The sequence below is a fragment of the Ammospiza nelsoni genome, chromosome 6 (assembly GCF_027579445.1).
Source record: "Ammospiza nelsoni isolate bAmmNel1 chromosome 6, bAmmNel1.pri, whole genome shotgun sequence".
Classification (NCBI taxonomy): Eukaryota; Metazoa; Chordata; class Aves; order Passeriformes; family Passerellidae; genus Ammospiza; species Ammospiza nelsoni.
In genome coordinates this window covers 33,678,552-33,703,166 of record NC_080638.1, presented here as the reverse complement: position 1 = coordinate 33,703,166, position 24,615 = coordinate 33,678,552, and the positions used below count along the sequence as shown (strand labels likewise).

At 34.9% G+C, this 24,615-nt stretch overlaps 1 protein-coding gene across 1 annotated transcript in view; it reads right to left on the bottom strand.

Moving 5' to 3' along the window:
• FMN1 (formin 1) overlaps nucleotides 1-24,615 on the bottom strand; it is a 123,782-nt gene that overhangs the window by 16,303 nt on the left and 82,864 nt on the right. Inside the window, exon 13 of the mRNA XM_059473848.1 lies at nucleotides 20,548-20,640. Coding sequence (XP_059329831.1) covers nucleotides 20,548-20,640 — 93 coding nt within the window. The remainder of the gene's footprint in view (nucleotides 1-20,547; nucleotides 20,641-24,615) is intronic.

Below are 24,615 nucleotides of genomic sequence, written 5' to 3'. Positions count from 1 at the left end.
AATAATTTCTTCTTGGTTTTTGAAGAGATGGAAGATTAAGTACGGCAAATTTCCCAATATAGCTACATTCCCAGCTACAACAGAAACAGTATCTTCAGGTCCCTACACATGAAACACAATAACTAACAAGGACAATATGTTTATATATTTATAGCTAGGTGGCAAGACCGGGTTTACTGTTTTTAATCCTGCAAGAACAGGATAAGGAAAGATAGTGGAAAGAAGTTTAAATTTTTTATACAAAGTAAAAAAAAAAAGTGTGACTTTTAGGAAGAAACACACAGAGTCTACATTAATATAACAGTGTTTGTATACCAATAAAAGGCAAAACAGGAAGGAAGAAAATAGCTGTATTATACGGCAAACAGTATTTTCTGTATTTTTAACTGTAAATATGTCCACCCAGGAATTGTTTAAAAGCATTTATTTGAAATTTATATGTTGAGACTTGTTAAAAAAATAAATTAACAACTCCATGTAACAAATTCTACAATGTGCAAGACAAGAAACTAGAGCAATTCTCTTATTGTCCATAAAATTTCTAACAAATTTTCCACTCAAAATCTGAAATATCCCGCTCTTTTTCTCCCCCTCCAGAACCTGCAGTGACTACCACAATCAATCCACAATCAATGCTGTCAGTATAGGTTTCCATGAAACAATGTAATTTCCTCAGGAGAGCCTTCAAAGCCCCATAGTCAAGATACCAATCCTTATCTAATTTGTGGAGTTACTGAAGACAATTCATATGAATTACATAAGTGAAAGAACCTATTTTTTTTTTTTTTTAATTTCTCTAGCAACACCATATTTGCTTGCATAGGATTTGCTTTTTGCAGAAGTGGAATGATGTAATCCTTCCACCCTTAGACCACGTGTTTGATTTCAGTTTCATCAAGTTAAGACTACATTAGCAGCCATATCAGACTGGCACGGGGATTCATCCAGCCTAATTATCCTGCCCCCGGCAGGCACTGAGACAGGTGCTCAGTTAGAATTATGGACCAGGACAAACACACTTTCCTAAGTGAACTCTCTGCCTCTGAGATTCTGTAGCTCATCCAAAATGTTTCCTGCATGAATGGCATTGTAACGTAAGCTTGAGTGGATTCTTCTTCAAGAACCTGCTCATTCTGTGCTCAAGCTTTTAGAAGCTTTTTAACTTCCAGACCTGCTGTGGCAAGTGCCCTATAGCCCACTATTTGCAGCACATTTTGTTTGTTTTGAAATGGACACCTGATATCCCTCTTGTATCAGAGAAAACCTGACTGCAGTGAACACTGCAATATGGTGTCTAATGGCATGAGCTTTTTGATTAGGATGCTTTTGAAGCAAATTTCCTCAGTATTCCCCATTTAATGAGCATTGTTTTGGTTTGCAGGTAGGTTTTGGTGCTTGTAAACTAATTTCCATTAGGAGGAAACTAAACAGGAAGCTCCACAGCAAATGGACTCCAATATTTAATAGGGAAAAAAGGACTAAAATACCGTTTGGGCCTTCACACATCTTTGAATACATGAGATGGATGATCTAATGAATTTGCCTTATGAATCACATATTTGTGATGACTTCCTTTTACTGAAATGCAGATGTCAACATGAAGATTCATGATCCTCTAACAGTTTAAAAAATGAAGTAGTATTAGAGTGAAATGGTAAAAAAACTCTCCAATTTATTCTTTCTAAATATTCTACTTTTTGAGGATGGAAGAGTACATAAAATACTCTATATAAAAAATGAGAAATTACCAGAAAATATTTTTTTAACAGGTCTAATGTATGCACATCAGCTTCCAGTTACAACAGAGCCAATACTCTTCATGCATCAGGCTACTGTGAAACAGATCTCTAAAGAGCAAAGGAAAGAAAATGCTGGATACCAGTACAGACTGAAAATTGAGAAGGTCAGTAACTAACAGAGGCAACAAGAGAATGATGATGCACTAAGAAAAGTGCAGGGAAAGATGGAAAAAGACAAAGAAAAATGAGTAGCCACAACTACACAAAAATCTCTCAGTTAATTCTGCCCCTCTAGTGAAAAAGTCTAGTCATTGAGTCTGACTAAACAAATTTTCTGGTATTTCTCTCAGACCTTAAATATATGAATGCACTTAAGAATGATAACTCACTCAAGTGTATTGATTTAGTTGGACACATTACAGCTTTCCTTTTGTTTTTTCAGTATTTTACTACTTTCCTAATTGAAAGATCTGATGCATAAAGTTTTTACAATTTTTTAAAGCATTTTGGAGCAGTGAAAATTTCCACAATTACAAGAAAACTGTAACAACTACCCTTTAGGGTGGAGATATCAGAACTCTTAATTTTATATTTCAAGGCCAAGTTTCTGTGATTCGAAAATACATGCTTTAAGAACTTTAGGAGACTGCTTTGTAAATTACAGTGTTTTCTGCATAGGAAAAAACACCACCCTAAAACAAGGTATTTGATTTTTTTTTTTTCCCTTGAGGAGGGACATATGCCTTTTCTGACTCATGTCTTCCAATCAATCACAGTTAAGGTTAAGACAGAATTTATAGTAAGACGTAGACAAAAAAAAAAAACCCTCAACCAAAACTCAACCTTAAAAGTAAACAACAAAACCAACCAATGAACCAAAACAAAACCCCTACTGACATTCCTCTTGGAGCTTTATACATCCTGGACAGAGACTGTTAAAACAGTGACAAAAGGTTATTATGACATTTCTAGTCTCACGGGAACCCACCTTCCTCATTAGTCAAAACTAAAACCTCTTAGGTAGGCATGTTGAAATGTAGCCAAAACATGAACCCCATCCTAGAAACACAGTATACCCCCCAAGAGGTTATCTTTTCCCAAGGTGAGGAAAGTCACATTCTATGACATTATCAAGTTAGGAGAACAAGTGACAATTGACCTTGTTTTCGCAGTCTTTGTAAAGCGTGACCCATGCTTTGAAAGCATTATCACCACTTGAAAACAGATCCAAATCTCTTAGATATTATCACTGGTGATATACTTGGGTATCAGAAGTTGAACCCAGAAGGCTCCCAGGCTAGAAGTGTAGTAGATCTATTTCTACCCTCAAGTACAACTGTCATGCACGAGAAATTGTTTAATTAACCTGTGTAATCAGGGATTTTGGAGAGTGGAAGAAAAACCTCAAAGGTGTCCTAGGTGGGCAAAACGACTACAGAGGATCATCAAAAGCTCTGCAGTTATACAGTTTTTCTGTTTCTGAACAAAATTCTTGATGTGTTCAAACTACTAGCACACTGCACTATGGCTGTACTACGACCAGCAGGATTAGAGCAGGATGAAATAAGCCTTCTTTGGTTTTGATTTCAATAGATCTGTTAACATGGAAAATTTTTGAACAGATTTAATTTTTAGGAAATGCTTGACTCAAGCCATATTGACCTAAAAGTAGCATGATGGAAAACAAAATTTTCGTAAGGATGGCCTTGCTAGTACATGGCATTTCTCTGAGCTGCAAAGAACTACCGCAAAGAATCTCAATCCCTTCCCAAGGGCTGCTATGTTAGAATCACTATGGGTTAACTGTGGCCAGTAGCTATGCACCCCACAACCACTCACTCACTTTTCCCCCTTCCCCCTCAGGCAGACAGAGGAGACAACAGGAAGAGCAAAAGTGAGAAAAAACGTATGGGTCAACATAAACACAGTTCAATACATGAAGAAAAGGGGAAGAAAAAACTGAAGCAATGCAAGGGCAGAGTGATGCCTCACCATTTTTGGAGCAATACTACCTCTCCCAAAATCCTTTCCTCTCCTTCTTCATTGCTGACCATGACATTACATGCATGGAATGCAGAGTTTGAGTCAGCCATCCAGGTTGTGACCCCTTCCAATTCTTGCCCACCCATGCCTATCACTGAGGGGACAGAATGGGACAAAGAGAACACCCTGACAATGTGCAAGTACTGCTCAACAATAGCCAAAACACTTCTGTACTATCAACACTGTTTTAGCCACAAACCCAAACCACATCCCACACCAGCTGATACGAAGAATATTAACTCCATCCCAGCTGGACCCAGTACAACAGCACACAGCCATGGAGAGTAATCACACAGCCATGGAGATGAATCCTGAGGTTTAGACAAATTAGATAATTTGGCTGTTTAAATACATAACAATCGAGACTATAGTGCTTTTTAAAAAAATTATAGCAAAGGTGTCCAACAACTTGTAAAGGTGTCCAACTTTCAATGTCCAGCATGTTAAACAATCTGTAGTTTTCAATGCAGTATGAAGCTTTATTGTTCTTGCTGATGATAGCAAAGCCAACAGCATGTAGCTAACAATTCATTAAAGTGTTCATAAGTATCATCAACACCCATTTAATCTTTTTATTCTTAGTGTAATCTCACTGTCTAGAAAAAGATTGGGCTCTACATAAAAGGCCAAGAATAGAATACATTAGAAATGTTATAAAATAGTTTATATTATATAACATGTGAAATTGTATTTTAATACCTGACACTGCCAGAATCTGCTTTCTTGAAATGCTAATTTTAAAGGAATGGAAATAAAATCATCAGTATCTTTCTAACAAATTTAAAAATGTCAAGTGCAAATAAACAAGTATTAACAAAAATCCACATATGAATGCAAAAGAATGTAGATTCAGAAAATGGATTGTCTTAATTTTTTAAAATTTTGAAACCCTGGAAATATATTGCTTTTTAAAAACATGGTATGACTAACAAGTGTGAGTCTGGGTGCTTAGTATGAAAACTGGGGCCTTGGAATTGTTAAAGACATGGAAAATAATTTTCTACTCTAGTGTCATATGCCACTAGGATGAAGTTTTTCATTTCATACAGATTGAACCTAACTTTAGAAGAGTTTTACTTTTTGAAAACATATTATATAATAAAGAATTTAGCAGCAGAGGGTATAGAAGTCCTCAGAAATTAGGTACTCACAGTAAAAAATAATTCTGCAATTTCAGATATTTATACTTTTAATTCTAATTATTGAGCAAGTTTTCTGAATAATCTTAAATTTTTCACAAATTATGATGCTTCAAAAATTCTAAAGGAGTTGTGTATCCTGATCTAGGAAGAGATATTCTCGGGAAACATCTATCTGTCTAGAGCTATACATAAAACCTGAATTTTCTCCTACTTCTTTATTTTTATATTGAGCTACTTCTAATACAACTCTGTATTTTGGAAAACAGTATTACTTTTAATTTAGTTCTAAACAAAATAATTCTTATTACTTAGTTAATTCCATGTATAAACATAGCAAACATGAGAGAATACTCCAGTGTAAAACATTTTCTGGGTTTTTTTTGTTGAACTGTATTAAATTTCAAATTTGAATATGAATGCAAATTATTTCCAATGACTACAGTCCACCATTCTCATGCTGGTGTTTTTTTGCCTTATAAAAATGCTGCATTTCAGAAATAGTGAAAAAAAAATTATGTTCTATACACAACTTCCTAGCAAATAATTTTCTAATATGTATTACTTGATGAACTGTCTTTAGCCAGTTACTGATTTCTAATTGGTAGGCTTTATAAACTCATGGAATTGAACAGACAGCCTGGGAATTCTATGGAAGTATTTGACTGTATGACTAATACAGTTTTCTATCACAATGCAAAAAATCCTGACATAAAACAGTCCCATGCCCATGGAGAGATTTTTCCTCTAAGCTTTCAGTTAAACAAGAAGCTCTGGGAGAATGGAATCAATGAAACTTGGGTCTACTGTGGGTCTGTACTTCAGCTAGTTCCCAGATGGATTCATTAATGTTTAATTAAGGGGTGAGTTCATGGTACAGCCTTGCTCTCCCTGGAAGGCTAATAGGGTCACTCTTGTCTATTTAGCCACGTATTTTTATTGAGATTTTAAGAGCTTAATATCTCAGGATCTCTAACCAATTTTGACCTTGTCACATTTGGTAAAAATTGGACAATGCATTAAAAATTATTGGCAGGGGAATAATCAAAAAGCAGTGTGATCATATGAGCCTTGTTTCTTTTATCTCTTCTTTAAATGAAAATATATCACATTTTTAACATGGAATTTAGCTATGCCATTTTTTTTAGACAGTTTAAATACTGGTATAGACATCTTAAATCCTTTCAAAACAATCTTCAGAACACTTGCTGCCATGAGGTCTTAATCACCCTTCCCTGAAAGAGTTCTCACAAGTTTATTTTCTTCTGCAGTGGTGCAAAAGTTTTTTTGTAACTAAGAAACCCACATCCAATGATGTGAATGTATAAATGTTCTTACAGCACAAAGAGTCTCTGAGCAGTCTTGAAAAGCTTTTTAACAAATAAATATCCCACAAGTTACCAGGAATATAAGTTGTCAATCTGTATATTAGGTATGCATCAAGAAAAAAATTAATGTTTACCATATAGAAATTGTTAAATATTAGATTCAGTATTTTTAATGTTATGAAAACATAATGAATTACAGACACTTGCACACACAGAGAGACACACAATACCAGCAGAACATGCTCAAGCAACACATTCAAGAAAGTGTTTATTATCATAGGTAATAAAAAACCTAGGAAATTATGTTTTCTTTTTAAAGTGATAATGCTGTCTATAAATGTGCCAGAACAAAGTGTTGAAGGTCATTTTACCAGAACATTAAAGCTAACCATGAAGAAAAAAAAAGTTATATTTATTTTCATAAATTTTTTTATTTCTTAAAATGTATGTTTCTTGGTATGATGCTTCTATTCTATTTTGTGAAAGAAGATTTTTAAACTAAACAAAAATTAGCTATCATACAAAAGAGTAATTTTTTAATTAAAACTAGGACTAACCCTAATCTTATTTTCCTTTTTTCTGGAGGCATTAATTACAAAAGAAGAGTTAGCATTGCATTTTTCAATTTAATTCATTCAATTAAATTATTTGAAACTCCATTCTCTTAAAATGTAACCAAGACATTAATCTCACATTCTCCCACACTTTGGTGATCCAGATAATAACTATTTTTTAAAGCATGGTAATACTCAGCACTAGAAAGATACATTTTCTAATTTTACTTTCTTTCTAATAAACACCTGTAAAGTGGTGTTTTAATTCCAAGATTAATCTCTGACTACATGTAGCTAAAGAGTTTACGGAACTGAACAATTAGTTCTAATCCTTTCAAACAGAACAAGGTTAAATCCAATCTGTTCTGCGTCTGGGAAAACTAACTATCCAGATTATCTGTAACTACAATCTACCAAGGACCATATTTTTAAATAGTTGAATGATTACTGAAAGCCAATAAGAAGTAGGTCATCTCAAAAAAAAAAAGAGTACTATTGAGGAAAAAAATTAATTGATAGTGAACCAACTGCTAATCAGTTTGGTAAAGCATGAATAATTATACAAATATAATTAAACTAATTTCAGAAAAGCTGTGTGAAATCTGTGGCCTGAAAAGTCTGAAGAGAGAAAATCCATAGCAAAGCCTCCTTCTGTGGAATGATAACAGCGATTTATGAAGCTCGAGTTATTTCTGCTGATTGGGCTCAGTCAAGATTGGTTTCACATGATCAGCTAAAGTACAGGAACCCGTGATGTGCCGTGGCCCCACACGTTTGAACACACTAGGACACGCTCTTCTAGGTGATCCAAACCTCGGGGGTGGGGGTTAAAAGCGCTGCTTTGTTTGCCTGCGTTTTCCCCTCATTAGGGTACACTCCTCTGCAAAGCTGGCCACTTCTGGTGGTCGGGAGCAAAGTCTCATTGTAAATGCACAGCAGGATAGTGGCAAAGCTGAGATTAATTCTCCACAGATTTATATAGACCTTTCTCACTCTTGATTGCTTGTACTGTTTCAAAGGTGCATACGTTGCCTTTTTTTATTGCTGCTTACTGACTTTATTCCAGCATATGGTGGTTGGCGCCATGACACAAAGTGAACATTTTATACTAGAATTAAAGTGGATATTTGACAGTTTCTGTCAGAAAGTTCAGAGCAAAGAATTTGTGAGACAAGATTTATTGCATATTTTATATGGGACACATCTGTTTCTTTGCTATGTTTCTCTTTAAACAGAAAAATAGCAATGAAGTTTCTTTAAGAAACAAAGGCTGTCAATAAAAAGCATGAGCAGAAAAACTACATTATTGAGAATGAATTGAATCAGTTTGACCTTCTAAAAATGTGTTGCTTGTAAGTATGACAATCACTTTTCCCTTTTTGCTTAGCCTTATAGACTATAGATTTTCAAATACAAAGCTACCCATATTTGAGAGTAAATAAAATAAAAATGAAAATCAAATTAAACCTAAGTATTGATATTGGATATTCACATTTAAAAGCAAGATGAAATTATTAAGGTAGATTTTTCCTATTTTTTTAGAATCTGTAACTGCATTTTAATGATGTGAAATGTGTCAAATAAACACCCCTTTCTCTGAAAATGTCTTCTTAAACTATAGATTAATTATAAGGAGATATACAGCAAACTTACCCACATTTATCTATTAATATAACTAAATCTGATGTAGTTTGGCCTCTTTAGTTTAATTCAGTCTTCTCAACACCTGAATCAAGACTGAATTGGAAGAACACCTAGCAGGATTTTGTTTAAGAAAAAAATTTGTATGCATTAAACAAGAAAGTAAAAATCTTTCAATAAAATTCTACATTTTTAACCAGCAGCAGTACTGTTTAGAAAGATTCATATTTAGTGTAAAACACTAGGATTCAGCTTGAGGAACATGGTGTTCAAATAGGTAGAATTAAACAAGAACAAAAATGAAGAAAATATATTCCTCTCAAACCACATATGCTTTTATGAAAAGGCATGGGTGTCTTATTACTTCTAATTAAAGAGAACAACAATAGAAAAATTCTTTCTGTTGAAATATGTAAATTCTAAACAAATAGTTATGGCAATTAGTTAAAAATACTTATAGGCTCAATACTTTCTTAAACAAAAATATTGTAATTTCCTCTATGAAACAACAAATATTTGTCAAATTGTTTCCTACTTACAATGCATTAATTCTTTTTTTTTAACTCGAAGATTTTCTAGAACTTCAATTTATGTAGGAAAATTTATCTAGATATTAGTTTGAAAAGCCTTTAATTTGAAATAAAATGTAAAAAAGAGGCAAACTTGGACCTGGAGTATTTCTCCTTACCACAAATAAAATACAGGATACTAACATTAAAAGTATTTTGTTAGGATTCTTTTTAATGATGAAGAAACAAGAAACACCAAACTGCATTCAAATACAAGGCACTGATATTTTTCTGAGCTTGTCTTCTCTGTGATAAACACTTAGAAGACTGTATTTAAAAATAGGATCTCTCTATTTCTAAATAAAAACCTGGAAACCTACTATTCTCCTTATGGGGAGATCTTGGGAAAAGTAAAGCATGTGTGACACATTAGTCAGGTCATTTGATTCATTCTTTGAAAGTACTCAGATACAACCATGATGAGAAAAATGAGAGTGTATATAAAAAAATAAATCTCAGCCTAATTTAAGACTGGGAAAATAACAAGAGTTATTGCTGCATCTACCTGATCTATTTTGGTGTTTTACAGCTTGCTTATTTTCTATTGACTCTGTGCTGGGAGCACAGAATTTTTCCCTGCAGTGTATGGAAATATTTTAATATGTATATGTTGATTCTCATATAAAAGGAAAGAAGAGGACATAAGTATTGGATAACAAGACCAGGGAATGTGAGTGCACCAGCTCAGCACATCACTGCAGACTTTGTGCTTGCTGTACCTCTAGGCCTTTATTATTACCTCTGTGTTTATGAGATACCTCCTATCTTTTAGAAATGGCTGTTACTCAATAATTGTAGTCATAGTTAAAGTTTTATTTAACTTCCATTTTGATTTGATATTGTCTATTGAGCCACACAAGCACTATTTCTGAGAAAGATAATTAACATGAATAATTTGCATCCAAATTCTTATGTTGTAATTAAACAGTCATAATAAGCTTAATTTCTCTTAGTTTTTGTCTCTGTTAGAACAAGAAAGTTTTAAAATTTAAATTAATTAAAAAAAATTTAAAAGTTAATAAATCACATGTAGGTGAAAGTAATAACATACACTGGAATTTGGTTCACTGCATCTATAACCACAGAATCTTCTTTACATCAAGTATTTAAAAGGACAACTTACTTTAAAAAAAAATCAGAAATTTGGAAAGAAATTTTAAATCCTGAGAAAATTTACTTCATTCATGATGAAACCAAACCTGTATCAAATTCCATTACAATGAAAAATGACTGGAATTTAAAAGAAAGAACAGTCAAGGGAGCATAGTCAAAGTTCCCCTACCATTATTTCAAATAGACATCATAGAATTAGCTCTCCTCATTAAACCTGGAGATTCTCTGGTCTAGGAGCTGCCCAAATACATGTAAGGAAAGAATTCCTGAAGCATAAAGCTTAATAATCTTTAACATATGCCCTATCCAATTCCACTTCAAGTCGATGGTGGGTCAAGCCCTTTGTGTAAAACTGAAGTTAAGGAAACACACTCTAGGATTTACTGATAAACTGTACTGATAACTCCATAGATAATCAAACTAAACACATTTTATAGAGCAGGTTTTTTTTCCTTTTAGCATGATACTTTTTAATGTTTGAAGATTTCTGCTTGGCCAGAGAAGATACCCTGTTGTGTCTAGTCAGGTATCCCTGCCTGTCCTGGGGCACCAGCAACCTCTGTAATCCCACATTCTGTTCCAGAGATGGCAACACTTTGTGGAGGGACATTTCAGACTGCAAGACATTCCCAGGACTTCATACACATGCTTTGTACAAACAGTTATATCCTGAAGTCAGTTCAGAAGCTGAAGTACTTAAAAGCTATTTTTTGACACTTTCAAAATGGTTCACTTGGAACAATGTTTAGATAGCTGAAAAATTCTGATGCTAAAAAGTTTGAATTGATTTATATGCCATGAAAGAAGTACTGTTCTAATCAATTTCATACATACATCTCTTAAGAGAAATAAAACTTCTGATATCTCCACCTCAAGGTGTTCAAAAGCACGGTAAAGGCTCTTCACAGGGCAAAGGTAACTTTTAAAATATCTTGCCCTGGCATCTGAAGTATTTAGATACAGAAGCATCAGAGAAGTTACAGGAAGGGTTGAATGACGACCTGAAATCAGACCCTTTTTTTACATTTTGGAGAAGTCTGTCTGTCTTTAATCACAGCTGTAATCTCACAATACTGTACTATCCATATGGTTTTACTCTGTCATTCCTCTATTTTGAGAGCTTAGTAGCAACCTGGTGCTATGTCCTTTAACTAGCTTGAAATTTCTGATAACTGCCCTATGAACATTGTGATTAATATTTCTGTTCTCAAAACAATGGTCCATCCTGTTCAACAAGACTGCAAGTTTTACCTGTTCTTATTGCTTAAAAAGGAAATCAGAGCTCACACCATAAAAGAACCTAACACAGAGAGCTTCAATTTCTTGATGAAATGTTCAGTGTCTAGTATTTTTTATCAATCATGCTGGAAAGCATTAAAACAGGATATTCATGTGCTTGCACAGGTCCAAAAAATGACTGAGAAAAAGTATTAACATACCAAAATTACAGAAGTCTACAGAGAAATTCCACATAACTGCATACCAGATTAAGCATGCTACTTTCATAATCAGTTTGTATGATATGGTGCACTGAAGGGCTTTTCCAGGCTTAATGGTGTGAAATTACAGAGCACAGGGGACAAACACAAGGTAAGAGTGACCAGTGTGAGGTTGAGAGACTGGGGTCTCTTGAGACCAAGTGTGTTTGGGCTTTTCATTATTTAAGTGCATGAATCTCTTCTATCCAATCCTTTCCAATTCTTGGCTCTGCTCTTTCCTTGCAGCAGTATCTTCCATGTATGTAAACAACTGCTCATAAGTTATATAATCTAAAGTAATGAATCAGTGAACATCTTCATTTCCTTTGACAAAGCTTTGACAAGATTTAAATTCTATCTGTTCAATTCTGACTTTGAATATCAGAACCTGAAGACACAAAAGGAAAAAAGATAAATAGGAGATCAAGCAGGAGATTCCTAAGAGTATAGTGAAAAAACCCAGCTGGACAAAAAGAAGAGCCTAATAGGCTCTCTATGCAAAGCCAGCATATATAACCTACAGTTCTGTTTACCTCTTAAGCCTATGATAAAGAGAATGGAAGAAATACAGTGGATTTTAACAGCAAATAGAGGTTACAATGAGAATTTAAAGAGGATGTTGAACTCCAGATAGCTGATAGTGGTTATAGTAAAGGCATCAGTAATTCTAGGAATAGATTTTATAACTATCATATACATAATAATTTTGTATTAAATCAAGGGTATTAACACTAACATTCATTACGTCACTTAGCTGCCATTAATCCTTCTCTATCATGTCATGCCAGTGACTTTGTAACAGCCATGGTAATTCAGTATACCACAATCAAATTGAAAGGAAGTTGGAAGGAACTGTTTTCTATAGGAGATTTCCTCCTTGTTTTCTCAGAGGAGACGACCATTGCATTTTCAATTACCAGTTCTTCTAAATTACATTCATAATACACAATAATCTTCCAATCTGTATAGTAAGAAGTGATATAGTGAAACCGGCTATAGTAATTTGATGTACATCTGCTTCAAAAATAATAAATTGAAAGTTTCCTGAAAAGTCATAGCTGTAATTAACACCAATTTTCAGGACTTTGAAGTTGATAGTTCTTCTAGCAGTGTGGGAGAAAATACTCACTTCAGAGTAAATTCTTGTTCTTTGAATCAGTTCATTGTCAATACTGCATTACTTAGGAGGCATATGGATGCAATCACATTCCAGGACAACTTATTTGGTGTCTTATGGACTGGGGCTATTGTGTAACTATATAATCTCAGAGTACCCAGCAGTAAGGTTCTGTGCTTTGCAGACTCATGCCAATTTATGTAAATCACTCTTTCATCTGTTTAAGTATGACAATCTTTTGAGTGATGAAAACAGTTATGTCTATCACAAAGTTTGAAAGATTAAAGTAATTCTGCTCCTGGCATATGAAACAGCGTTCCAGATCCGAACACAAACTTTGCCTAGTCTGTAATGTCATTGCTGGGAAGCATAAAAAGTTTTAAGCAAACATTATCACTGCAAGGAAGTATGACATATTTTTCATGTTTGACACTGGACATAAATATCCTCCCACTCTGTTTAATGTGAGAAATGCATATGTGTGGCAGAGATAATAAAACATCTCAGTGAAAACAAATGAAATGAAAAAGAAGTTACAATAAGTAGAACAGAAATAAAGCTTTGAAGTTAAAAGTCTTCATATCTGGACATTTTATTCACAAGAGGAAGGAGCAGTATTTGATATGCAGAGTGGATAGTCACACAATCTGGAAGAGTCTTGTACTTTGTAGGAATGGTTATCTGTTCAGAGATAAAATTTTTAGCTGACAGAAGCAGCTTCATACTTGCAGGTAAGAAAAATCTGGTCAATTGTAAGATCCTTGCAAGTGCTATTGCTCTTCTGCTGTTGTTTACATATGGTATTTTAACAGACAGCTGTTACTGAAATGTAACAGTGTTCTTAAAAATGATTCTTGATTTTCTTACTTCACTTGTTCAGCATTAAAACATTCAAGATCTTAACAAATAAAATGCAACACAAGCACCATAATCTGTAATCTGACGTATTTTAGAGCAGAGGAATACAACACAAGTGGGAAGACAAATATGTGATAACTTCATATACAATTTTAGAATACTTCTATTTCTTTCTGTTAATGTTTTTGGAGAGAAAAGCTGTAGTTTTATTACAGAGAATCAAGAATTTTAAATAGTTCCCAGAGGTTTCTGATATTTTGGGATGTCATTACAGACAAGCTTTACCAGGTAGGTGCTTTGAGTAACAACTTAAAAGATCATCTCTGTATCTGTCTTAAAAACAATATAATATTGTCACACTATGAAAGAAAATAAGTGACAATGCAATTTTCTTCCTAATCTTTGACTGTAGTAAGATGTATAAAGCTATGTCCTGATGATAGTAAGAGAGAAAAAACAAGTATTATTTTATCTTGGAAAAATGGTGCCTTGGAATGTTCTTGACTTCTGATTCACTACTGCTAAATGACATTAACATCTTGCTTTATACTTCATAGACTGCTTTGAGAGAAAAGCAGCAATTTTGAGTGGAAATACTTTTTATATAAATAAAAAAATAATATAAAACTATTATATTATCCTCCTACACCCAAAATACGTACAGGGCTATAAACTAATAAAAGGTTGCTTTTCCAGGGTTAATACAATAGATGCTACTAGATGAGAAGATAATTCACTATGTATGAGCACCTGAATTCACCATGTATAGCACAAGAACAACATCTTGGAGAGAAAATTTACATATTGAGGAACTAGTAGGAAATGATGAACAAGAAACTCAAAGTTGGCCAGCTGCCATCTTTTACCATAGACTCATAGAATGGTTTGGGTTGGATGGGACCCTAAAGGACATCTAGTTCCAACTCTACTTCCATGGGCTGGTTGGAACAAGTAAACCAAGTGCTCAGAGCCCCATCCAACCTGGCCTTGAACACTTCCAGGAATGGGGCAAATCACAGTTTCTCTGGGCAAATTGTTCCTGTGCCTCACCAACCTTACTGTGAAGAATTTCTCTCTTATTTTCTAATCTAAACTTACATTTTTTTTCAGTTTCAAGCCATTCTCCCTTGTCCTCTCTCTACATATCTTCATGAGAAGTCCCTCTCCAGCTCTAGATTTAGATACTGGAAGGCAGATTTAGATGCTATAAGGTGTCCCCAGAGCTTTCTCTTCTCCTGGCTGAACAGCCTCAACTCAGGTCCAGCCTTCATGGCCTTCTTAATAGAATTTATTTATTATCTTCTTTCTCAATGGACTACCTCAATAATCCTCTGTGGTGCACATCAACAGGCAGATAAGTAAATGTGGCTCAAAATTCCTGTTCTATACCAGAAATCCATTTGAAAGTGCATTGGACTGGATGCATGCCCAGGTAGCTACTGCAGCCTGGCTAAAATTATTAAGATGAAATCACTCAGCAGTTAAAAGTGGATTTGTGGACTGTTTCCATATGGTTGCTAAGTTTGTCTGAAAAACTCACTAGCTCCTGACATAATGCTGTGGTGACTAGTTTGGTCTATGACTGTTTTTCTATTGCATAGTCCCATAGATAGCACAATGTTGACCTTTTATGTAGTATATAACACACAGCAGTTGTAGCAAAGCAATTAATCTAACCAATGTTTCCCAAATGTTAGGCTAGAATTCTAAAGATAGGACAATTTCTTTTTGTTTGGGATTAATCTCAATAGATGACTCTATTTTACAAATCACTCCCTCTCCATCTTGCTTGTTACCTTGGTCACATCAGTGTATCATGCACCTTTCCCAAATAGCTTTACTTTCCACTACTAATGAAATTCAAAAATTGTTCTGTTTCGACATCAGACTACTCACTTCCCTGACTCTGTTCTAAATTAAATGAATTCCTGTAGTGGCAGAGTCTTCATCATCAAGATGCTTTATTCTTAGAGAAATGCAGAGAAGCAGATACACTTTTCCCACCCTAACTGCTACAAAGCATAAAGACTTCATTTTCACATTCCAGTTAATGAGGGAGACCCCAAGCCCAGATTAAAGATTTTGCATGCTTTCTGACCCGGACCCAATGAAGAAGAATTTGGAAACATATTTTGCAAGATCCTGCATGAATGTGTGCTATTTATTTCTACATTTACTAGAATGGATAAACAAGATGAAATAGTCAGGTGGCAAAATAAGAAATAAATTTAATTAACATTAGTCACCTACTCCTGTATGTCATTTACTTTCTCATTTGTATTATTCTTGAGGGAATGCACAAGGAGAATACGAAACACCATGGAAAACCCCAATAATAGCCCTTCTAGTGAGCTGCACAGTTGCAGTAACAAAAATAATTTTTTCTCCTTTTCAAAATAGAGTAGTTTGCATCTTTCTCATAGTCATCTAAGTATTCTGATTTCTTTTTGGTGAGAGATAGTTTCATATGAAAAGAGGAGTTTTTTTCTAAGAAATTCTGAGCAAGAATTCAATGAACTAAAGAGCATTCCAGACCACACAATAATTTCATACTTTCAAAGACCTTGCATATCATGGCAATTTAAAAGGAAAATAATTATGAACATATTTTTAACCACCCCACACGGTAATTTCAATGGAAATACAGTAAGTGAATACTAATTTATAATAATCAGTAGTTCTCCATACTATAGGATAACTAATATAATTGTTGCACACAATTAGATTTACTAAAGATTATTTCAACTTTGTGAATAATCTAAGCCTTTTCCAAAAAGCATAGGCATATCAAATACAGCTAGTGAAGCATTAAGACAGTTTACACAAGATGTCTTTAATGTGGGATTCACTAAGTACTTGAAAAAGATTATCTTTCACTACAATACCTAGCAAGAATCTTTATTTAACATTCTGTGTATCAGGAAAGAGGGGCACTCTCTGAAAAGGATATTAACCAACTGCTACCGTCACATATAAAGTAGCTAAACTGGGAATAGAACCCAAAGCTTCTGGCACCTAATTCCCTGCTGAAGGCCCTGGGCTACATTACATGCAGTTATACAAACCAGCACTGACATCAGCAGAAGTACAGTTTATCCCCTCTAGCATTTTAGAATGTCAGTCTCCATAACACTCTCAGTGTTTTTTGTTACAACACAGCAAGTATTAGATTTAATTGGTATTAATTATAATTAGGAAATGTAAACACTTCAGTATAAGCAAACCAGGATTTTTTTCCCCTACAGTATTTCCAATTTCACATTGGCTAGCAATGATGGGAATTGCGCGCGTGGGAAAAACCTCAATATCTATGAGTTCCAGCCGTATTTTCAAGCCACAAGTTTCAGAAAAGCATCTGAGTTTTGAATACTTGCTGTGAGCTGGCAGAAAGATAACAGACAATTTTTTCTTACGTTTGCTAAACCAGCCACAACTCGTTTTTAAACAAATAAAACTGAAAACAGATGCTTATTGGATGCTCAGTATTATCAGCTAATTTCAGAGAAGCGGCTGAGTTTGCAGACACCTCTGACCTTGACATTTGTCCAACGCCTATTCTAGTGCCATTAATCAAGATGGATTTCTGTGTTATTTTTCCCTATCTTTAATGTGGAATTCTATAGGATTTCCATTCTAATGCCCCAGAAAGTACCATCCACCATTATAAAGATTCAAATCAATCAGGTAACTGACAGAAAATCATTGACAGAGTCAATCATTGTAGAATCTGACAACCTACTGAAAATTCATCTCAGAATAAGGTAGAATTAAGATGTCAAAAGATGAGAAGTAAATGATATAAAATTAGGTGTGTCTGATTAGATACCATAAAGGATAACATTATAAAGCAAAAGAAGAACAAGAGAAAATGAGAAAAAGTGGAAAAGTGAGTAATCCAGGTGGTTTTTCTCCTTCTAGTATACAAAAGAGCTCACTAAAAAGTGTCCCAATAAATGTAATATATAGACCTTACTGTCCTAGGACAGCTGCAGGAATGTATTCTCTCTCTCTCTCTTTTTAAAAAAATATACATTATTCACACACATAAGGATAAAATTTTCTGTCACACTGACAGAGATAAATATACCTCACTTTTCACATCAATAGGCATAAACAGGGAAAATATTTAGAAGAGTATGTTTTTCTATTTGAAATGATAATGCACAATTCAACTGCAATTTTATCTAAAGCAGAACTAGTCTTCTTTCAATATCAACTGGGTACTTTTATAATATTCCACGCATAAGAAAGTGGAGTATGATAAAAAGGGTAGCTCAGTATTGCAGGAGAAACCAGGTACTGGGTTATCTTTATTTTTTAAGACTGTGTTGATATGATTTGCTATTCCTTCTGCTGGTTTTGGCTGGTGTGGAGCTAACTTCACAGGAACTCGTACGGTGCTGTAAATTGGATTTGTGACCAAAAGAACATTGATAACACATCCATGTTTTAGCTGTTGCTGAACAGTCCTGCACAGCATTCAGGCCTTCTCTATTTCTAATGCTGATATACAGAAAGTAGGCTGGGGATGAACAAGAAGTTGGGAGGGGCCAAGCCAAATCAATCAAAGGGATAACTCATAGCACATAACATCATGCTCAGAAATAAATTTGGGAAAAGAAGGAGGAAGCAAGGGAGAAATTCAGAGTTTTGATGCTTGTCTTCCTAAGTAGGGGTTATGTGTGATGAAATACTGCCTTCCTGGTAATGTGAAATTTAGAAATGTGTGTTCTAAATGGAACTTAGAAATACTGTGGCCAACAGGATTCAGGAAGTGATAAAACACACTGTACTTGGCACTGGTGAGGCCACACCTTGAATCCCATGTTCAGCTTTAGGCCCCTCACATAGGAGAGACCTTGAGGTGATGGAGTGTCCAGAGAAGGGCGGCGGAGCTGGGGAAATGTCTGGAGCACAAGTCCAACAAACAGCAGCTGAGGGAGCTGGGGGTGTTTAGCCTGGGGAAAGGGAGGCTCAGGAGGGGCCTTATCACCCTCTGCAACTCCCAGAGAGCACAGGGGGTCAGTCTCTTCTCTAGGGTAGTGACAGGACAGATGTATCAGGGGAGGTTCACACTGGATGTTGGGAAAAATTTCTTCACTGAAAGGGTTATCAAGTACTGATCCAGGCTACCCAGGAGAGTAGTGGAATAACCATCCCTGGAAGAGTTCAAAAAGAGTGTAGATGTTGTGCATAGGGACATGGTTTAGTGGTAGAACTGGCAATGGTAGGTTAATGGCTGGACTTGATAATTTTTAAGAAGTCTTTTCCAGCCTTAATGATCCTAAGAAATGGCTGAACACTTGATCACTGATGGAAAGGAGTTGATTGAATTCCATATTTTGCATTGCTTGTTCACACAGCTTTTGCTTTCCCTATTAAATTGTCTGTATTTCAATTCACTAGTTTTCTTTCATTCAACCTTCCACCCTCTCCTTGTCTCCCAATGGAGGGGCAGCAAGCAAACAGCTGAGTGGTGCTAAGCTGCCAAGTGCACAGACCATGAGAGTCCTTGTGAGATCCAGGGTGCAGCAAGAATTACAGAATCTGTGATACCATTGTGGAAGACACCATTTGGTCAGGGTCCTGGCAAGACCTGGGCAAAATTGATTATTACAATATTTTGGCAAGCTAGATCAAGAAACATGCTGGAGAATGGTTTGTAGAAATACAAACACACACACACACACACATATATATATATATAAAATGTATATATACACTTATATTTAGTACTAATTCAATCTTGATATCATTGTTAAATCATAAGTGAAAACTTCCAGTTAAATGCATTAGAAAGACAATGAAACTGTCCTGCAGTGACATCAAGATTTCCATTACATTTTTTGTTTTAAAAATTCTGTGGCGAGGAATTTGCTGCTTAAATACTGTCCAAGTACACTGCACCATGGCCTGGGAGAACGGCAAAGGAGAATATCAGCTTATTTACCAGTACAATTTAACTGCTACTTTTGAAACAGCCTGTTTTCAATTGTTAAAGTATTTACACAAGACAGCCTCATGAAACAAAGTTATTAAAAATACTTTAGGACAACCTTCGTAAAAAGGATTAAGCTAATTAATAAATTACTACAATAATCTGAATGATCACCAATATTCTGTCTGGATGAGCAGATTAAGGTAGTTTAACTGACTTCTCAGATAGAAAATTGTTAAATTGTTCACCATTTCTATGAGAAATACAATTAAATTCTCAAAAATTCTAATATCTCTGTCAAAAATACAGGGTTTTTTTGTTTACCCAAGAAGATTGTACTCCTACAAGGAGAGGGGGGAAATCTCTTCCTGAATATATCTTCCACAACTGCAGAAGCAATGGTGCTGGCAGAAGCAGGTGATGGGGAACACAGCAGGAGAAACAGGAAGGAGCAGGACTGTTGTTTTCAACAGCAACCTGCATTTACATTGTCCTCAGCTGAGCACCAAATTGCACCTTGGTTTTCACCCACTGCCTCCAGACTCTAACCTGGTAAATCACTTCTTAAATATTTATTTCTGTCTCAAGCAAGACAAAAATCTTTAAATATGAATAAGTCAGTTCATAAGCCTGCACTAGGGAGAAAAGATGACACGTATACATGTGGACTTTCTCTAAAAGAGTGTCTTTCACTCTTGTCTTTTTTCAGTCTTTGAAGCTTTATATTCCCTCTGATAAATTTCATCTGTGATTAATATATTTTTCATTTTGCCTACAAATAATAATAAAGAACAAAGCACAAAATAACCAGTGGGAAATGGGTGAGATCAAGGGAGTGATTAGCTTTGACAAGTGATGTCCAAGATCTGTATAACATATATCAACATATATGAACATATATTAGGCCCATTAGGAACATAATCCACAGGAATTTTCAGAGGAAACAGATATTTAATGCAGCTTACATTACACATAACTTTAAAAACCACTACACTATTCGGCAGTAAGATTTTTTTTCAGATGTGGTTACCTTTCTGAAAGAATTCCTCTAATTTCTCCTTGAAGGGCTGGAGATGTTCCTCAGAAGACTCTCTGCAAACTAACTTCATCTGCTTTTCAGAGGCTACAAAAAGATGAGACATATTTATGACAGAAGAAATGTACCAAAAGTAGATTTCAGCACCATAGGAGCCTACCTCTAAATACTCACCTGAATTTACTTTAGAGGTTATAAATAAGCACTAAGAAATACAGCAATTACACTAAAATAAGAAATACAAATACTAGTCAAGCATACTAAATAAAAAATTCTATATATGTTTAAAGAGTAGAATTTGTCTTTAGTAAGGAATTTGTTCTAAAACTCCTGCAGTGTGCTTGGGCTTGCTAATAACACAGCTTGCCTCACACACTAATTCTAGATGGTATATTTAAAGCTTTAAAGTCTGTTTCTGTGGTGAGTGGAGGATCCTTTGTATCTGAATTGATTTTAATCAATCAATGTCAGGCATCCCATACTCAACCATTTTTCATTAAACAGATGCAGAAATTCAGCATTACTTGAGTATTCCATCCCCAAACTATGATATGAATTAGCTGAAGTATGTAAGAAAGTGAACTTAAATATAAGTGTAATTTGTTCACTATTTAATCTATCTGCTATTTTAAGAACCAATGCCATGCCAATTTCTGAAAAACTTAATTTCATTTGCCAATGAATTTTAACAGGCCTAGAACTTCTAATAAACTTATTGCATTCCAGTGTTCCACATTAAAGATGACAAGAGGCAGAAATCAAACTGAAATTACTTTCCATTTAGCAACTGAATTTATAAACCGCTACAAGATTTTTATTCTACAATTTTTCATTTCCAAGAAGCAACACTTAGATGGAAACTTATTTTGAAGTTAAACCAAAAACTTACAGTTTGACTGCATGAACTGTATTCACACCATATTGCCACCACCATTGAACAAAATTTAATGTAAAACTGTCGAAATGGAAGTTGAGCCTGTGTGATTAAAATGTCCCATTATTTAAATTTGCAATGTAGTGTAAAAAGTCAAGGGAAGGTTGAAAATAGATGCATTTTACTGTGCAAGTAGTATTGTGCTTATAAACCCTAGGACCACCAGGACGTACTGAAAACAATCACAGATTTTCAATTAATTGAGAGCAGAAATACATTTGGTCAATTCTTATAGCAAAATACCCATTCCCACCCAAGACTATATTTTAATTTAGCAACCCTCCACAACTCAAACTGCAGGTTGTGTAAAATGGCCTGGGCTACACTCTAAGTTCATCTTTAATCTATGGTCTTTTATCCGGTAGCACATGACAAACCTTTCAAATGATTCAGAGCAGAGTTAATGGATATTTGTTTGTATGCCAGAAAGTAGGCAGAATGGAGTGGTGATTTAAACACATCATATTCCGTCTTTTAAATACATAATGAAAAGCTTCTTTCTGAAAAAAAAGTCTTTTTCTGAAATTCTGAGGAATCTGAGGGAATTCTGAGGAAGCTGACAGCTATCACACCATACATACAATTCTCCTCTCACCATTCCAAAATAATCATTTGAGAAAATGAAAAACCTGTTTCAGCATTACTGAGTTCAAACAGATGCAAATTCTCCACTAATGTAATAAATTTTTGGTTCTTTTCCTGGGTATGAGCTGTATGTTAGTGGAATTGAATGTAATATGCTATTTTGAAAATTGTTTATTTCTAAATGAGCTATTGCAGAAAAAAAAAAAAGGAAAATACAAGGGTGCAAAAGTATTTGAAAGCCCTTACAAATTGTTGGATGTACATCATGCTTCACCCACTACAAATCTTGGCCACAGAAATGGAAAGCATTAGCAAAACATTAAAACAAAGCTGGAAACTGCTGATTATCAGTTTGCCACTGTCTTCAGATTTAATGCAGTACTTGGCTCAAAAAGTTCTTTAAAAATCCCCAATATAAGTGAAAATATTTACAAAATAGAATGTCTCTCACTTAATGCCGATTGGGCAATAGTCTTAAAACTCCACAGACACTTGTAAATCTGTCAAACGAATCATGGCTCATAAACAAACTTTCATGTAAAGAGCATTTCTGTGTCAATCAGACACAATTTGGAATTTTTTAAGCACCATTTTAAAAGTAAATGCAAAACCAGAAATAGTTTAAAGCTGATAACAGTAAATTACTAACTATTTACTCACCAGAACCCCTCAGTAGCATTTACAGGAATCAGTCTGACAGCAAAACCAAGTACCAACACCATGAATTCCTATAAACCTGTCAGTGACACTATCCCCTATGAGTTATGCCTCTGTGAAAGCTGCTGAAGTTGCCCTGCTCCTGTCTGTTCAGAGCATGGCAGGTAACACTGCCAGGCTCGCTCTTCCACTCAGCTACAACGCAAGCATATCTTTGACAGAAGGATTACTATTTGACAATTCTTTTTTAGAGCCCTTGCCTTTTCTGTTTCCAAGAGCATTTGAAATAATACTGCAAATGAATTCAGTGTAGGGCTAAATAATCCCAAATTTCTGTGTGAGAGAATCCATGATCTTTTACAGCACACAAACCTGTTATGCTACTGGGATCTACACGCCCAAATTAAATCCTAATAAACCTCTGACAAATTTCATAAATTAATATTATTCAGCAAGTGCTATGTCATTTTCTCATGACTTATTTCCTTTGGTATTACTTTATTACTTTTTTGTTTGGAAACAACTTTGCAAGCTAAACAAATAGTTACTGGTGCAGAGGCATGTTTACCCATTAGACACCACTGCAGAATCTGGTTACAGTCTCCTGTTATTACATGCACTTAGGTACCTACTCACTGGAGCTGTTCACATGGAATTAAGTGAATGCCTTTTGCACTATCTACAGCTTTTGCATTTCTGTACAAACTTGCATGTAAGTTTCTTTTCAGACAGAATTTTAAATAATGTACAAAAGGCAACAGATTCATCTTGATTCTGTGGGAGTGTGGTAAGAACTTTAATTTCCAACTGCAAGAGGCTATGCTGCTACTGACTCAGAAAAGTTTCAGAGACAGTATTTTATTTGCACTTTTGGACCCATATTGATCATCAGTACATACAAACAATAGGAACACACAAATGTTCAAGCACTGCCACCAAAGCCGGAGCAGGGCTGACTAATACGGATGTCTGTGAATAAAGCAGAGATGGAAATGCTGTGGAGCGGGAAATTCTCTGAGACAAAACTACCTGAGAAAAGCATAAATGGGCATCAGACTGTGGTAGCACTCTGTTCTCAAGCTCAGTCTCTACTGCCTTAAATGAAAGTCAACAATTTAATGCAAAAAAGCGTTATAACATGTAAAACTAAATACACCATCCCAACCTACTAATTGCTTGTAAAGCTACTGTTCTGTGAAGATATTTTCAGCTAATTTAAAAGAAGAAATATTCTATATAAAGAAGAAGAAATGCTTCTATATAAAGTTTCTTTCTTCACAAATTAATAATTCCTTTTTCTTAAAAAAATAATCCAGAGGATAGAAGATAAGTCAAAAGTCAGTCTTTGAAAGACATTTCCTCATGACACACAGAAACATGTATCTGTTTAGGTGCTCTAGCTGTCACATATAAATGAGACAGAAAAAACATTTCAGTGACATGTCCTAAGATGTGGAAAATGAAATAATTGAATTAGTGGCATACAAAAGAGTTTAAAAAGTTCACCTGCTCTGAATGAGTCAGACATCTTGACAATTCTCACAAGTTTGATCAGATGTTCCACCTTTGTCTTTTGAGGGGGCTTTTCTTGTTGTAAGTTCAACAACATTTTTGAACGTTTAGAGTTAGTGATGGCATACAGAGGAACTTTCAGGCCTATATTAGTTTCAGCTATTCTAAATTTTTTTTAGCTCCTTATTTGGTGAAAGGGCACCACCATATTATACAAATCATTTAAAAACCTTTCTGTTAAAATTGTTTCCCAGGAATACATTTAGCAAAATGAAAAAGACTGCTAGTAAAACTAAATATTTTTCACACCATAGCAACATATCTGAGCCTCTGCTTAATGTACTCCTTCTGAAATAGTAGTTTACATTCAGGGC